Source organism: Bidens hawaiensis, unplaced genomic scaffold, assembly GCF_021521415.1.
Source record: "Bidens hawaiensis isolate Kalapana, Puna unplaced genomic scaffold, B.hawaiensis_p1.1 tig00023035_1, whole genome shotgun sequence".
Taxonomy (NCBI): Eukaryota; Viridiplantae; Streptophyta; class Magnoliopsida; order Asterales; family Asteraceae; genus Bidens; species Bidens hawaiensis.
In genome coordinates this window covers 253,342-272,069 of record NW_027493595.1, presented here as the reverse complement: position 1 = coordinate 272,069, position 18,728 = coordinate 253,342, and the positions used below count along the sequence as shown (strand labels likewise).

General features: G+C 35.0%; 1 protein-coding gene and 2 pseudogenes across 1 annotated transcript; all 3 read left to right on the top strand.

The window, feature by feature from the left end:
* The first annotated feature begins 6,225 nt into the window (after positions 1–6,225).
* Positions 6,226–6,576, top strand: LOC143566672 (1-aminocyclopropane-1-carboxylate oxidase homolog pseudogene; annotated as a pseudogene).
* A 4,211-nt stretch (positions 6,577–10,787) lies between these two features.
* On the top strand, positions 10,788–13,404 carry LOC143566659 (transcription factor bHLH104-like). Its single transcript, XM_077053297.1, has 5 exons — positions 10,788–10,882; positions 11,153–11,227; positions 11,429–11,500; positions 12,758–12,926; positions 12,990–13,404. Exons 1-5 carry the CDS (start codon positions 10,788–10,790, stop codon positions 13,242–13,244), a joined length of 666 nt encoding a protein of 221 aa, XP_076909412.1. The 3' UTR covers positions 13,245–13,404.
* A 1,236-nt stretch (positions 13,405–14,640) lies between these two features.
* Positions 14,641–18,360, top strand: LOC143566671 (putative disease resistance RPP13-like protein 1; annotated as a pseudogene).
* The last annotated feature ends 368 nt before the right edge of the window (positions 18,361–18,728 follow it).

The following is an 18,728-nucleotide window of genomic DNA, read 5'->3' as shown; positions in this document are numbered from 1 at the left end:
AAAATATTTAATAACAAAACCAAAACATTGGGATACGACTTATGGGTGTTCACGGTCCAATTTTCTCGTTTTTAGGTCAAACCGCGAATCAAACCGTTACTAACGATTTTTAACTCTTGTAAACCTAAACCAAACCGTTGAACTTTTAAACCAAACCGAACCAAACTGTTAGTTACGGTTTGGTTTCATGGTTTGAACATGTTGGTCTTTAAATAATTTGCAAAAGTTTAACTTATTTAATTACATTTATGTCTAGATCATAAAATATATATTGATTTAGGGTTTAATATTTTTTGAAAAAAATCTAAAGGCTGATGTATTACTGTGTTTGGAATTTGGGCTCAGCCCATTTTTCAATTACTATTTAGTTATTAATAATAATATTTTAAAATATATTACAATATTACACCATCAGTTTATTTAACGCATATCGAGGATTGAGTTATTCTACAAAAGCCAATAAAAATGAGAAGTGTAAGAAACCATAGTTGATTAATATGTGTTAAGTGGGGACCAAAGGTAAAATGGTATAAAAGTAATAGTATATATTTTCTCTCTTCACATGCAAGTCACATGTCAATTCCCTTATTATTTTAAAACGTTCATAACTTTTTCATGCAACATTAGCGTTTTTTATCTTTAATATGAGTATGACTTTGTTATATAAATGTAACATCCCGAAATTTTCAAAATGATATTAATTATATTACTTAATAATAGAGGGAAAGTTGACTCGGGTTCGGGAAATAAATAACGGAGTAGGAGTTGGTATGAGTCGGGCTAGTGTTAGATTAATTGAGATGGGTTAAATGAGAATGGGCCTTAGGTCCATAGGCTTTAAGGGATATAAATATCCCCTAAACCACCATAAAACCCTAAACCTCATCTCTTCCCATTCTAATCTCTACACATTCAAAACACACACACCATAAACGAGCAGGATCCGAGAGAGAGTAAACGTTAGTTGGTGCTAGATCGTCATGACGAACCAAAGCATCAAGACCAGCTCGTGTTCGTAAGTTCGACTCGTTCAAGGTACGTTTATGGTTAGAAATCGTTCGTATAGGTTCGGTTTGATTTGAGAAATGGTAGATCTGAGTTTGTATGGTAAAAACGAATCCAACAAAGCTAAACTTACGGAAAATGGTTATGATTTGATGGGTTAATCGATTGATAAAAAGGACCCGTAACCTATATGCCTAAATCGCACCCTCTAAACATCGATGTTAGGTCGATTTGATAGTTGGGGTTTGAAGGCGCTGGTCAGACGATTCCATGGGTACCTAAATCGAGTTATTTGGTTAAGGAACGAAGGATTTAAGAGCGAACAGAACCTGCAGACGACAACTTCGCCTGCAAGCTAAGTTCGCCTGCAAGCTAAGTTCGCCTGATGAACTTCGCCTAAAGCTAAGTTCGCCTAAGGTTTAACTTCGCCTAAAGCTAAGTTCGCTTAAGGTTTAACTTCGCCTAAAGTTAAGTTCGCTTAGAAAATAAATTAATAACCTAATGAAAAATGTGTTAAGACAGTTAATGTAAATAAAATTTTTCCAAACTGACCTGGCAGCTCGACCCCAGCTAGGGGCTCTGCCCCTTGGACCCTGCTAGGGGCTGCCGCCCCTAGACCCCGCTGCCAGGGGCGCTGCCCCCGGACCCTGTTCGTTGTGGGTAGTAGTTAAGACTGGAAAGATGATATGAGTAGTGATAGTTGTTTGATACGTGTACTTGTTATACAGTCAGCCGTGCACAGCTGAAGAAAGGGATTACGATTAACGGTGAACGTAACCGTGTTCAGGTGAGTTTCTAGCCTCATTCCTTGTTATGTTTTCGGGGCTGTGTGCATACTCGATGTGTTGTTAATACATTTATCCTAAGTGATAAGTGTATGTCATATGTGATATGTGTGATAGATATGAATGATTGTTTGTCGGTACGCGAACGATCTTCCGATATTGCGCATACTGTCAGGCTAAAAATAAAGGTACGAATATTATATATCGAAGATGTATGAATATTTCAAATGAATACTTGTCGGGGCGTGAACGATCTTCGGATATTGCACGTAACGACAAGGGGTATGGTTGTTAAATGAATGAGGTAAAGAATGCCTAGAGTGTTCTTATGTTATAATGTAAGTATGTGTATATAGGTACACGAATGGCATGTGAGTTCTACGTTCGACATAGTAAGTTAGGATGGCAAATCCCTCTAGCTTCTGTCGGACATAGACTCGGCTGGTGATGGCGTAGTTAAGGACTGCGAGCCTTATACGTGAAGTAGATGATATATGTAAACGATAAGGACTGCGAACCTTATACGTAATGTAGATAGGCGTCAGCATAGGAAAGGACTGTGAACCTTATACGTGCTGTATTTGTAGCATAGGGGAGGACTGCGAACCTCGTACGTGCTATGAATTAGGTTGCAACATAGGGAAGGACTGCGAACCTTGTACGTGTTGTGGATGTATTTCAGCATAGGAAAGGACTGTGAACCTTATACGTGCTGATTTTGTAGCATAGGGGAGGACTGCGAACCTCGTACGTGCTATGAATTAGGTTGCAACATAGGGAAGGACTGCGAACCTTGTACGTGTTGTGGATGTATTTCAGCATAGGAAAGGACTGTGAACCTTATACGTGCTGATTTTGTAGCATAGGGGAGGACTGCGAACCTCGTACGTGCTATGAATTAGGTTGCAACATAGGGAAGGACTGCGAACCTTGTACGTGTTGTGGATGTATTTCAGCATAGGAAAGGACTGTGAACCTTATACGTGCTGATTTTGTAGCATAGGAGAGGACTGCGAACCTCGTACGTGCTATGAATTAGGTTGCAACATAGGGAAGGACTGTGAACCTTGTACGTGTTGTGGATGTACTATGGTATAGGGAAGGACCGCGATCCTTGTACGTACCATAAATGGTGAACATAGGTAAGGACTGCGAACCTTGTACGTGTTCACGACCTTGAGTACAGGTATAGACGGTGAACTATGAATGTACTCTCGGTAGACTGAGGTTAGTGATTGTAGATATGTATGTATGTATGTATGTATGGTAGCGAGTATGTATGTAGAACAGAAGGGTAACTAGTGAAGTATAGATATGTATGTATGTGTATGTATTGTATGGCGTTCGATTAACTAGAACTCACTCAGCGTAGCTGACTTTTAGTATGCACGCAGGTGAGCTGATTATAGAGTTAGCATGAGGATGACACACGGCATGGATTGAACGGCTGGCATCTGAAGAAAGAAGTAAAGATGTTTTAAATATAAAGTTTTGTGTTATGGTATCAAAGAAAAGATTTAATGTTTTGTAACAAATGATTGATGTTTTATATTCCGCGAAAAGTTTTAATAAACTCTGATTTGAAGAACTGTGTTTATGAGTAAATCCGACGCTAAAGTAGGGTCACCGGGTTCGGGGCCTTACAATAAAAATTAAAAAAAATTACGTCATTGTGTCTTTTCTGTTTGTCATTGTGTTTTTTTGTCATTGTGTCTTTCAAATCATCATCGTGTTTTTTAAATGCTAATAATACGGTTGTGTAATAATAATACGTAAATATAATGATAAAATAACAACAAATTATCAAATACATAAAACACAATGATGAATACATATTACACAATTACATGAAACGTAAAACACAATGATGAATATATAACACAATGACCTGAAACGTAAAGCACAATGGTGAATACATATAACACAATGACCTGAAATATAAAACACAATGGAAACTATATATTACGCAATGACATGAACGTAATACACAATGACTAAAACACAATGATAAGTAGAAAGACAAATGATGAACAAAAAGACACAATGACGTATGACGTAGGTTGTCGCGGTCTACTCAAAACCAATTAATTAAAGACTTAAATACCTATAAACTAGTACGGGTAAGTAAGGTCGTCTCCACAGGGACTCAAGGAAAGTGCAAGTTTATATTTTTAACTAATTAATTATTAACTAAAGTGGACAGACGATGTCAAGCGGGTTTTAGAAAAATATTTAATTAAAACTAATTGTTACTTAAAAAGATTTGTAAACAATATTAATTAAAATATTCATTCTAGGTTCGGGTAATGTGACATTCAACTTAATCACATATTTACTTGTCTTGATTGCGCAGTAATTACTAGACCTAGTAGTTTGATTGTGATGACAAACGATACCCTAACCAGATTGTTGACACAATTGAACTCGATCTACACAATTACCAATTTATGTTTTATGACAACTAACTAAGTAGCATGAACCGATGATTATAAGTTCAATGACACAAGAGCCTAACCCTAAGCGTTGATGAACAAAACCAAACAAGTGATGCACTAATCAATAATCGCAAATATAAATTGTTTAAACAACCAAGTAATCAATTAAACAAGATGAAAGCAATAACTCAAATCAAGTTCATAACTTTAAGCATAGCAAATCTGGTCTTGAGATGAATTACACAAAACCCTAACCTAGAATGAACAAAGGACTTAGCCGAACATGATCATAATGTCAAAACACTTATCTTTGATGAACTTGCAAATCCGAGATGAACCAAAAGCATCGGGATGGCTGGAATCGTCTTAGCACAGCTCTTCTGCCTCTGGAAGTCGATATTAGCCGAATCGGGAGGTTAAGGGGTTTATATAAGGCAAACCTAAAATTATGGCCGACTTAAGCATCTTCGCGTATCGCGAAGATGTCCTGGCTTGCTCTTCGTGTATCGGGAAGGACAAAATAGTCGCGGCCGATTTTCTGCAACTTCGTGTATCGCGAAGTTGTCCTTCTTTGCATCTTCGCGTATCGCGAAGATGTAACTTTTCAGAATTTTTTATTTTCTTTTCTTGACTGCCTCGTGATGCGTGCACTTCCAATCTTTCACCTCTCGATCTTCATTCCAAGCCCGTAAATATCCTCGTTAAGCTCCAAAGCTTCCAATATCCTAAAACACGTAAACAATGCTTGAAGTACCAATGTTCATTCATTTATTTACCTAAATATAACTAATTAATATATAATAATAACTAACTTTTACCCAACCATCAACGTAATCTTTGTTTTAATTGTTATCTTTAATATGAGTACCAATTGATAGCACAATGACCAAAATCTATAACACAATGCATAGAAAAACCCAATTAAAAATCATAATGAACAACCAATGACAAAATATAAAAACCCACTATGTTTTTTATTTTTATATAACAATATAATACTCATATTAAAGATAAAAAAACACTTGTTATTATGGTGAAATTTAAAAAAAAAAATAATGTCGCATGAACAAGTTATGGACGTTTTAAAATATGGAGAATTGGCATGTGCCTTGCATGTGGAAAGAGAAAGTCAACAAAAATGGGTTATTACATTTATGCCATACTCATTAATTTATTTACTTAAATTAATCTCTACCATTCATATATAAGATCAATGGATTAGATTCTTTCTCACTCATCTCATTTTTGTTGTCCTTTGTATTTTAACTTTACTCCGCATATCGATACATATAAAATTAGATATAATTAAATTATACGGTCGGTCTAGTCTGGTTTCATACATTGATTTTTTATACAAACCGTAAATCAAACCGTTTGCTACGGTTTGAAATTATTGACACCGACCGGCTGAAACTTAAAAAAAACAACCGTATAACCGAACCGATGACCGGTTTTACGATTTTCAACCGAACCGTGAACACCCCTTATTAGGACTATATGAGTGTGAAGAGGAATATAGTATTGCTGCTATAAACATGTTTGCGTGATGATATTACTTGGATATTACTTGATAATCGAATGTAAATAGTCTAAACGAAGAATCAATGAGCAAGTATAAAACAAATAAAGATTTTGTCATTACTTTTGAATCAAAGCATTGAAACCCCCCTCCTTTTTCTTTTTTTTTTTTTAATTTTGCTCGTGTAAATTTAGCCATTTTCATCTATAGGTATCGAGATCCTATCGGGATGTTTTCGTGCAAACGTCGCCACTAGGTTCATGGAAAATTTTGGATAATTTGAAGACAAACTTTGTGTTATGAGTTATGACTAATCATAGATATTTTGAAATAATATATAGAAATCACAGCCGGATATGTTTGGGCCATGGTTTGATACTTTGATATTTTTGGTCCTTAACGGATAAAGTCAAAATAGTTGACTGCGTACATCCATTTATAGAAAAAATCTTTGCATAGTAACATGACACAATTCACAAACATGGTGACAACCACAGTACCCCATGATCGAGCAGCCGAACTGAAAGCTTTCGACGAAACAAAATCAGGCGTCCAAGGCCTCGTCAATGCCGGTATTCAACAAGTCCCTCGCATCTTCATCAATCAACCAGAAACGATTCCCAAATCTTCCACTCTTTTCGACTTTCCAGTCATAGACCTTGCATCCACCGATAGAGCATCAACGGTGGATAACATCCGTGCAGCCTCGGAAAACCTCGGGTTTTTTCAAATAGTGAATCATGGAATCCCGGTGACTGTGATGCATGAGATGCTTCAAGGAGTTCGTAGATTTCACTTTAAAAAAATGACCCAACTAACATTTAAAACCTGATTATTAATTAAATAAAATCTGAATTTTAAACATATAAATAAAAAAACAATCGGCCTTCAGGTTCCTTGTGAGCTCACTTCTGTTATGTTCGTTCGATCCTTACCCACTACGATCGACAATATTCAATATTTAGCTCGACATTCGATTTTGAATCCGTTTAAAACCGAATCCCACTTGACTCGGAAGTAGGGGTGTTCAGAGTTTAATTTGAGTTCGAATCATACAAAATTCGATTTGATTCGTATTCGATTATAATTATCAAATACGAACCGAATACGAATTTATGATTTATTATTCGATTCAATTCGAATTCAAAATGAATACTTATATATGTGTGTGTATTTTTTTTGTTTGGGCCAAATCCAAAAATAACAAGTGTCAATTACAAAATATTTAAACTCCAATAGCACATATTATTTTTTATCTCATACTATTTGTATTTTAATTTTGAACTTATTATCATATGGTTTTGTAGTTACTTTAAACTAGTATTTGTGTGTTTTACAACTATGATTTTGTTTTTTGAAATTTTAAGCATAAGTGAACTTGAATTAAATCGAATTTATTCGAACTCGGTTCGTATTTGATTTGAATTCGAATTTCAAATACGAATTAAACCGAATTCCGAATATGGCATATAGCCATATACTACGAATAAGAATTCGAATCGAATAATTCAACTTTTATTCGAATACGAATACGGATACTAGCAAAAAAATAAATTATTCGGATTATTTGATTCGGTTAACCTGAAAATTAGTTATTCGATGAACACCCCTACTTAGAAGTTACTAATCAATCCATTACGAATAATAAGGTTAGTTTTCCCTTTTTTTCATGTAGTATAGTTTCAAGCTTGTTTATTATTTATGATTTATGTACATTTTTCAAGATTACTTTGCTAGTTTACATAGGGCCGGTCCAACAATTTTGGTGGTCTAAAGTGAATTATAAAACGAGGCCTTTCGTGAAAAATAATTAATAATTTTGCTAAAAATCTAATAAGTTGAAACGTGGATCAATATTGGACAACGACCTGGGTTTGAGAGGGGGAGATCTTGATTCAAATCACAGACGATCGACAAGACTTGAAAAGAAATTCTCTTCTTCCTTTTTTTTATATTTATTTTTCTTTAATTTGTATGGCTGAGGAGCACTCTGGATATATGTTGAATGTTCAAATACATGCATTAAGTTATATATCAAATCAAACGTTAACTTTTTAATGTAAAAGAGTAAAAACTTAAGTTCTCTACCACATATATTTCATTTTTAATTAAGATTTGAACTAAGTTATTAAGTAAACACGTTCTAGATAACAAGAAAATATGGAATACATACTTCCTAACGAATTTTGAAGAGACGTGTATATGTGTGCAATGTATACTTTTTTATACGTGTAATACTTTTGTGTGACATTAACAAATTTATTTATATGCATATGCAATAGAGATGGGCGATTTAACGTTTTCAAGGTCTAAAGTGAAATAAAAGTTGGTATTCAAAGTTGATGTTTTCACAACAAGATTTCTAGTCGAGTTGACCATTGGACTGGTTAGATTGGTTTTAAATTTGAATGACATCAGTTTGAAGATTAAAACTAAATATATATAGCGGCGAAGGTTAGTGAGGGCCCAGGGTGGCCCTCCCCCCTGTTTTTTTACGCAGTTGTGTAAATTTATCTGTTTTCACCCGAAACTACTTCGTGTTTCTATGTAGAAATTAAAAAGAAATGCAATGCGGTTCAACTATATGCTTTGGTTCACTATTTTAGATAGGGACGGTTACTGATTGTGTAGTTGGTTATCGGTTTGACAGGATGGTCCACCTCCGGTTACAAGCCAATTTGTGATGATTTGAAAATTGAAAATGAAAGAAGAAAATATTTAACACGATACAAAAGTTTAGTGGAGACCATAGCTCTAGGGGTTAAATACTCATACTGAAAATAAACACAAATATTTTTTATAATTCAGAATTTTTGTTGATAAAATGCCAGAAACTACAAACTTGTTTGTGGCAGAATTACATATGATATGAGAACTTAATAAACACACTCTAAGATCAGATACATAAAGCCTAATTGATGATATGATACTCGTTGCCATTCAATTATATTTGGAACTTTTAATATATTGTTTGAACACATCGAACATGACTTGTCAATGCTAAAATAAAGTATGAATATTTATCTACATATGCATTCAATCATCTGATCTTTAAGATAGCACTAGTTGAACATTTCGGCCTGAGCAAATCTGTATCTTTATCAACTCGAGCTGCGGCTTGAGTTAAAATGCAGCTATATTAAGCATATATGAGCGTGCACTCGCTCTTGAATGTTTAACATGAGATAAAGAACTTGATTTTGGATCTCCACAATTGATGAAATATGGGTGTAAGTGTTCAACTATTAAAAATTTAGCTTGACAGCTCAACATCTTTTTAGCCACTGCCCCCAATGGTTGTTACCCATGCCTCATGATCGTAAAGTTGGGTTCACATCTTAATTTGTTATTTACGAAGTCTTTAAGCTTAATTTGTCATATCAGTTTCTACATAAAACTAATCATCAATACTATAATTATTAAAACGAGATACACCCCTTATATATTATATCTAATCGACTTGGTATTTGGTTTTTAGGCATCATACAAAATCGAAATTAAATCATAAGCTTTTTAAGTACGGTATCTTATGATTCAATTCTCCCACTCACTCTTCCTTGAGCAATTGAGGAAGCGAAGCGGGTTGCCTGTCTTGCCTCGAGCCCATAAGAGAAGTACTGCTCTGGACTAGCATGGTGTTGTTCTGCTTAAAACTAGGCTAGAAACCTTTGCCACTAAAATCATTTTTACTACGTTAATTTATAATTACCAATTTTTTATTTAATTAATTTTATGATGAGTAGTGATTACATCGAAATAGAATGCAAACGGGTAACAAGCTGTGCCGCTATCCATTTCGAATTGCGAAACCCAGGTTTTTTAAAAGCTACATTAGCTGATCTTAGAGTCATAACATTACTATGCATGACCCGTTAAACTCGGCTAAGTAACTTCACAGCTTCAGGCACGAGGAAAATAAAAGTGTCAAAAGCAAAATGAATAAATTCATATTGGTTGTCAAGACACGTCTTCTTATATTTAGTCACCTTACATAAAACAACATTTAAAGCTGTTTAACCGACTATAAAACTACTATTTCCTAGACCTACCAGAGTAGAAACACCCTGTAGATCCACACTTTTACTTTGTCATTCTGTTGGGGCAACATCACTTTTAGCGTGTGTTCTCAAGTTTTTTCTTTCTTTCTTTTTTTTTTGAAAGAAAGGAATGGAAAGTTAAAAACTTGTGTTCCCTAGTTTCATTTAAGAAGAGAAAGAAAAGAAATGGAAGGAAAATATGAGGTTTTAGAAGGTAAAATCTTTCTTTCCAATTTGAAAAGAATTAAAAGGAAAGAAAAGATGATTTGGATGCATAAAGCCATAAAGGAAAAAGAAACAAATGGAAAGGAAAAACAACTTCCTTTTCTTTCATTATGTTAACTCGAGAACACAGAGTCAAGTTTCAACTTGATAGCTAACACTAGGGGTATGTTTGGCAAAACTAGCTGGTGGCTGGTAGCTAGAAGCTGGTGACTGGTAGCTGGAAGCTGGTAGTTGGTAGCTGTAGCTAATAGATATATTTAAGTGTTTGGCAGAGTAGCTGAAGCTTTTAATAAAATGTATAAATGACCAAAATAGGCATAACTAAAAAAAATAATATTAAATTTAATTATTTTGAAAGGTTATTTAAGTAATTAAAATACTAAAAGCTTGTAGTTCATTCTAAACGCTATTAGTTGGAGCTTGAAGCTTTTAGATTATAAGAAAAAGCTTAAAGCTCCTAAAAGCTTATAAAAACTCCTTGCCAATCCTACCCTAAATTGATCACATGGTAGCTAACATTCACATTCAACATTTCAACTTGTGGTCAAACTTAAGTAATCAACAAACGCACAAAATACATTATCTTCAAAACTTTTATATCATTTTACTTGTCACCCAAATCCCAATTTAGACAATTAGATCACTACCATAACTTATGCGACTACACATTCTACGTGGCATATCCCCATTGGATAATAAATCAACATGCCACCGGCCAAATATCATTTATTCCAACTTTTTTGTTTAATTGCAAAAATCAGCAGAAAAATTCAACATAAAAATGGATCCTTTTGATTATACTAATTGGGATTTAATCGATTACAATGATCTAATTAACGACGTCGCATCCACTGATCTTTACTGGGCTGAACAGAGGTAATTAATTCTTTTTTTTTTTTAATGCAGATATAGGTATTTGATTTCTGGGTTCAGATTCTAAGGTTGAATTGTTGTTGAGTGAGTGCAAATTGTGAATTGCCAAATTGAGGATTTTGCAGGTGTTAATATGTGTATATGATAGTAAAATCTTGGATATTGTAGGTGACAGTTGGTTGTATGCTTATTTATTGAGATTCTTAGCTGGGTTAATTAGGGTAATATGTATGAACACCAAGTGTTTGATTAAATGCTGGTATGCTATTGCAGTGCTGCGGTCACGATTGACGGTTCGCTTGCACTACCGGAGAAGGAGAGTGCGGAGAAAGAATGTTCAAGGAAAAGGTATTTAATCATATAGTTAAACTCATGACTCAAACAATTGCTATGTTAGCATGTGATCATTTTTCCAAATTATCACATTATTTTGCAACTGCATATTTTGAGGTTTTGTTTATATCATGTATAAAAGCCAGTTTCTTCTTTTTCTCTGTTATTGTAATTATTTGATGTTAAATTGTTTCATACTGTTTGTTTACTTAACAGGGGACGTGGTAGCTCATGCAGCAAGGCCGAGAATAAAGCATGCCGCGAGAGGCAAAGCATAGACTATTTATATTTAGTTAGTCTATTTCTTGAGGTGCTTGAAAGCATAGACTAACAAAAATGTGTTTTGTAGAGGGGGCAAAGTTGACTAATTTACTTATAAATGAGTATATGCGTGTTGTATTGTATCTCTAATTTAAAGAAGCTACTTAGAAGTAAATGAGTTGAAAGTCACACAGAGCGTATTCCTTTGCACAAAACCTACTAAATCATTTTATTTGAAAGCGTTGTTTATTAGTCAAATAAGAAGTTTTTAATCATATTTTGACACTGACTGGTTTTAAAAACATTTATTTTGTTTTGTAAAAATAGTCTTTTTGGTCAACCCAACCTCACTGACCTGTAGGGGTGTGCATAAAACTGAATTAACCAACCAATAACCCAATTAACTGATGAACTGAACTGATATAATCGAACCTAACCAGGAACCGATTGGTCGGTTTAGAGTTGTTTTTTCTTAAAACCTAAATTAGTGGGTCGGTTATGGTTGATCATATTTCCATCTCCAACAAAACCAACCTGAGTCGAGATTTAGCTAAACCACGGTTAACGGAACCGACCCACTATGTACGAATTTAAAATGGCAACTCAAATTATTCAAGCCCAAATGTCTAATAGCAATTTATTAAGTGGTTAAAACGTTAAATGCCCAAACTTTCAGGGGAATCACATTGTTTTGGGCTGTTTTTAGTCAAGCCCAAACATATCCTGACCAAATCTAGTTCATGGTTAACCGACTCATAACTGAATCAAATCAACATGTAAAACAGATTAACCATAACCGATTGGTTATCATTTTGTGGTTAACCCAAAGTTCGGTTATTGTTATGGTTTTGGGCCAAAACTGAAAAGTTGGCCGCTTTAACCTTTTAACAAACCACCCATTTTGTCATCTCTAGATCTTAGAATCAGAATTTAAGTCTAGCCAGCGTGTAAATCAACAACCCAAGTACAAGAAATAATCGTTATCTGGTCTTTTTTATACTCGGTATATGCTTTAACAATAATATATTTTAGAGATAATATTCTCCCTCCAAAGAAATAATTCAAATTCAAATATTGTAACTCTTATTTTATATTTAGATAGTCTTAACTAGGTTTGATGATAGCTTATTTCTTTGGATTTATTCCCGCAGTTTTGATTTATATTTGTGTATATATTGATAATTGATCACTAAGTCGATGAAAATAATCAAGTTGATTTCCATTCTCTTATATAATAAAATGATTCATGATATGGTTTTATTGATGAAATATTATTATTTCTTTTCACAGGTTCATAGAATTAAGCTCTACTTTGGAACCCGATCGACCCGTCACTACTGATAAGTTAGCTATTCTTGGAGATGCTATCCGAGTGCTGAATCAGCTCAAATCTGAATCACAGGATTTCAAAGAAATGAATGATAAACTATCAGAAGAAATTAAAACATTAAAGGTTAGTATTAATTGACAGCAAACGAACTTTCTTAATGTTTTTTTAATTAATTTCTAACGATAGGCAGAGAAGAACGAGCTTCGAGAAGAGAAACTTGTTTTAAAGGCGGTAAAAGCAAAAATTGAGCAGCAGGTCAAAGCCATGGCCAATAACATTCCACCACCTGGATACATGGCACCGCATCCGGCTGCATTTCAGGCTGGGGCACACAAGATGCCCGTTTTTCCAGGATACGGTTACATTCCAATGTGGCAGTATATACCTCAATCGACGTGTGATACGTCTCATGATCATGAGCTCAGGCCACCTGCTGCTTAATAACTTGACCAATGAGAGCATTGTTAGCTCATTGTAGTTTGTAAATAAATGCGCTTTTGCTGTTATGTTTTTGGAGACAAATAGAGTGCTTTGTTGGATATAAGTAATATCCTTCTTTAATCTTATTGTCCCTATGAAATTTGAATTTCTTTTACGATTTGTTGTTTCCGTATGCTTTTAAAGATATAGAGTAAGAAAGCCATTTAGATATTAAGTACTAATGCGCTTCATGGAGGATCTGGCAGCATGATTACTAGTCAAACTGAAATATTGACCTGCTAAGATCCGATGTGATAATCAGGCCATGACAGAATCTTATTTGCTTTATGCTTGCTTCTTGATTCTTCTTTTAGAAATATATATTATTGTTTAGCTAAGTAATATCGTCACACAAACATGCTTATAATAATAACAACAACAACAACAACAACAACAACAACTACTGAAGCTAATAGACAACAAATTCACGAGTGAATGACAAAAAAAGGTAAATGAAATTGTGACAGAACGTCTGTGTGTAATGTCATTTTTCATCTTTGTCTCACATGCATTCTAGGTTTTTTACTGTATCATAAATTAATACAAACTAATTCACTTATGTACAAAAAGTGATGGAAGGAAAGTGCAAAAAGGTAGAAGATTGAGGACTAAGAATGATAGTTACACATATGCACGGAAGATTTTGCCTTCAACGTTAACACAATCAAGCTAGTGTCTGTGTGCAGTTCGATTTTACCATGGCTCGAAACAAAGAGAAATCTCAATAGGTTCATCACCATGTAGCATACTCTCGATTCAGGTGCGTTTTCTATTTATGAAATAGGGTCTATGCTTCGGGTTTTGATCTGATATGCATAAGATTAGTTCATTAGCTGTTAAACACAAATCAGGCCCATTAATAATATGTCCTGAACAAGTTGCTAGTAAAATGACTAGTGTGAAACAAACAAGGTCCACTTGAATATTATTGAGCAAGTTGCTAGTAAATGACTAGTGGGAAAATGTGACTGAGAGCCAATCTAGTTGTGCAAGTAATTTAGTTGTATTAATGAAATAAATCCTAAATTAGTTACTTCTATTTCTTATGAATCCTGATAATAGATTATCCTGCACAAATAATATTGGCTGGTTTTAAAAAGGCCAGAAGCACCACAAAAGCAATATGGTCTATAACTGAGGCGTTAAGCACAAGCTTTTCGTACACGAGGCGCAATGTGCTTACATAGTGCCATTCTGGTACATGTGTGTATTCATATATCATACTTGTATATTATAACACACATCTTATTATTTATATAAATGATCATTATAATAATAAAATACAATAATCATTCTTATTCTTTTTATAATCCATCAACAAAGCCTGCTTCAGTGTAGACTGTGGGTGTAAGTTAGATGTCCTTTTTCAATAATGCAGCTTCAACTTGTTTTTTGTTTTGTTTTATTTTTCCAATATGGTGGCTCCAGGATAAGGAAGCTAGGCTGGCCACCCTTCTTTATCATTAAAATAAAATATTACAATTGTTATTATTATTATTATTATTAATTAAAAACTATAATTAATTTTATTAAAAATGATTTGTTAATAAAAGATTATCAGCTTATGTGTCTTTGAAAGTGATAAAAGTAATACTTATTTTAGTGTGTTGCGTGTGCTATATATGTTTAGCTATATGCATGGTGTCTAATTATCGAATTTCATTTGAAATTATGTAAAAAATATGATAGTATTTTTAACATGCTATTAAATTTGTAATTATGTTATATTTGAATATAACTTATTATATTTATTATTAGCTACAAGAGAGTTATTTTAAGATAATATTGTAAAAAGAGAAATTAATTAAAACATATATGGGCAAGTTCATGGATGGTACCAAATCATTGGCTAAAGGAACTATAAACAGCAGCCTCTGAAACCCTGTCTTTCCTTCCATACCCTTATAATTCCATTAACATATATCTTTGTTATACAGAGTTTCCTTCATCACCAATCACCACAGATTAAACTAACAATGTCTGAAATCATTGCCATTGAACTCCTGAAATCTGTTTTACAGAAGCTGGCCTCTGAAGCCGTCAAGACATATGTTCGGTCCCAAGGAATTCATTCAGAGCTCAACAAGCTTGAGAAGACACTGACCCAGATCCAGTCTCTGCTTAATGATGCTTCTCAGAAGGAAATTACTGATGAAGCTGTTAAGCAGTGCTCCCGGAAGTAAAATTATAATGACAACTCGAAAGGAGCAACTGCTCAAAAAGATGGGTTACAATCATCTAAACCACCTGCAGACTCTATCACATGACGATGCGATGTCTTTATTTGCTCAACATGCGTTGGGTGAAATTAACTTTGATTCACATCCAATGCTCAGACCACATGGTGAAGGCATCGTGAAAAAATGTGATGGCTTGCCTTTAGCTTTAACAGTACTTGGAAGGTTATTGAGGACAAAGAACAAAGAAGAAGAAGAGTGGAAGGAGCTGTTGAATAGCGAGATTTGGAGGTTAGGAGAAAAATCTAAGGTTATACCGGCTCTTAGACTAAGCTATCATGACCTTTCTTCCTGTTTGAAACAGTTGTTTGCATACTGCTCCTTGTTCCCCAAGGACTATACGTTTGACAAAGACGATTTAATTTTACTTTGGATGGCGGAAGGTTATCTGAACCAGCCATCATCAAGCAAGTCAATGGAACGATTAGGTCTTGAATATTTTGAAGAGTTGTTCTCAAGGTCGTTGTTTCAACATGCACCTGATGACAAATCGTTATTCATGATGCATGATTTGCTAAATGACTTAGCCACATCTGTCGCTGGAGAATTCTTTCTAAGAGTAGGCAATGGGATGGTGATGGATGTTAGGAAGGAAGGTTTGGAAAAGTACCACCATATGTCATTTGTTCGTGAGGAATATGTAGCTTACTCGAAGTTCAAGGCATTGGAAGGAGCTAAAAGTTTGAGAACATTCTTAGCAGTGTCAATTGAAACGGAAGATAGTTGGGACTATGTCAACGTATCTAGTAAGATTTTAGTTGACTTGCTTCCCAAATTACCATTATTAAGGGTTCTATGTTTGAGTGGTTCTTTTATATATGAGGTACCACAAACCATTGGCATTTTGAAGCCCTTGCGGTATCTTAACTTATCTCGGACCTCAATCACAAATTTACCAGAAAATGTCAGTAATCTTTACAATTTACAGTCATTAATCCTTTATGAATGCATCATATTACATAAGTAGCCCAACAACTTTTCAAGGCTCAAAAACTTGCGGCATTTGGACATTAGGGGTACTCCGCTTTTGAATAAGATGCCCTTAGGGATTGACAGCTTGAAAAGCTTACAAACTCTCTCCAAGATCATTATTGGACGAGATGGCCTTGCGATTAAAGAGCTTAAAGACTTCACAAATCTTCACGGGAAGACTCATGTTAGGGGTTGGACAAAGTGGAAATGGCAATGCATGCACAGGAGGCAAACTTATCGCAAAAGAGGCTAACCGAGTTAGAGCTAGAATGGAGTGACGTATTTGATGGCTCTCGAAAAAAATTCTTGAAAAGGAGGTCATGGGTGCGTTGAAGCCTTGTAATGATAGTTTGACAAAACTTGGAATAGTGTCATATGGGGGTCTAGAGTTTCCTAATTGGGTTGGGGATCCGTCCTTTCTTCATTTGATTAATGTGTCTATACATGGCTGTAAAACCTGTACATCTGTACCACCACTTGGGCAGTTACCGTCACTTAAGGAGTTGTTTATTGAAGGCATGGATGATATAAAAAATGTGGGTTCGGATTTAACTGGGACTGATCTTCCATTCCCCTCACTTAAAATTCTTGAAATAAAAAACATGAAGAGGTTGGAAGTATGGTCAACCGATACTGGGGCTGCGTCATTTCCATGCCTTCAAAAACTTGTTATTAATAATTGTCCAGTTCTGGCTGAAGTGTCACTTACGGAACTACCTTCATTAAATGATTTAGAAATACAAGACTGTGATAGTGGTGTGCTGAGAAGGGTCGTTCAAGCAGCTTCATCAGTCCGCAAGTTGAAAATAGTATCCGTTCTAGGGCTTAATGATGTGGTGTGGAATGGTGTTATGGAGTACCTTCGGAAAGTTGAAGAATTAATCTTACATGACTGTAATGAAATAAGATACTTGGAAGTCAGGAATTGTCAAAAGTTGGTGAGATTAGGAGAGACAACTGAGGAAGAGGATTGTGGGAGCAACCTCATAACAACTCTAAGGACGTTAGAGATATTAAAATGTGATAGTATGGAGCATTGCAGGTGTCCAAATAACATTGAGTTCTTGCGGATCTCTTTTTGTCCTTCCATTACATCAGTTTCATTTCCAACAAAAGGGCAGAAGCTCAAGTCTCTCTTCATTTATTCATGTGACAAACTGTTAGACAAGGAGTTAGGAGGAGATAACAGTAGCGTGTTTATCAATAAACAAAGCATGCCAATGCTTCAATATGCATTGTTAATTGATTGGCCGAATCTGACAACCGTCATTGAATTGAGTCACTTCATCCATCTCACCTCTTTGGCAATAGACAAATGTCCAAATTTAGAGTCGTTTCCGGACCATGAATTGCCTAATCTCACCTCGTTAACAGATTTGGTAATAGCCAAATGCCCATGTATAGACGCTTCCTTTCCTCGTGGATTTTGGCCTCCAAAATTACATAACCTTGCAATAGGGGGTTTGAAGAAGCCCATCTTAGAGTGGGGCCCACAGAATTTCCCAACCTCACTTGCCAACCTAAGGTTATTTGGCGATCTGTCAGGAGAAGATGGTGTGAGCAGCAGTAATCAGTTGTCATGTCTTATTCCTTCATCTCTTTCTTCTCTTCAGATATCTGGGTTTAAGAAACTAAAATCACTCTCAGTGGGACTCCGACACCTCATCTCCCTCCAACATCTCTCTTTAAATGATTGCCCAAATATCAGGGATCTACCAGAATTTCTGCTGCCTGCACTTTTGAGGTTAAATATCGATGACTGCCCACGTCTAGAAGGAAGGTGTCGTAGAAGAGGCTCCTCCTATTGGTCCCGCATCTCTCATATCCCCTGCATCAGAATAAACACTGGAAGTTCTCCTATTTTTTAAACTACCAGAATGATATTGCTTGCATTCATCCAACAAACCAATGTAAGTATTATTCAATATGAGTACATTGTTACTTCAAAAAAGTGCAAAAAATAGTGCTGAAGAATCCCCTTTGATTACTTGATGTCTTAATTTGTATTACCATTTACCAATGCTAGTTAAACCCATATGTTAACCGGACTGGGATTTTCATTATATATCTGTGCAGTTGCTGAGAATAGAAATTCTATTTTCTCTCTCTGTTTACATTTGATATTTTAGTTTTTTGACAATATTTGATTTGAATTGGCGTCAACAGAATTCAGTTATCTATTACTTGATCCGAGTTACACTTTATTAAAATATCAATTCAATAAATCCAAACTGAT

Bases quoted from the DNA above. Each gene is read 5' to 3' on its own strand.
- LOC143566659 (XM_077053297.1), top strand. From the start codon at position 10,788: ATGGATCCTTTTGATTATACTAATTGGGATTTAATCGATTACAATGAT. The intron at 11,501-12,757 runs TTTAGTTAGTCT...TATTATTTCTTT, and splicing joins CAAAGCATAGACTATTTATA to TCACAGGTTCATAGAATTAA. The intron at 12,927-12,989 runs GTTAGTATTAAT...TTCTAACGATAG, and splicing joins AAGAAATTAAAACATTAAAG to GCAGAGAAGAACGAGCTTCG.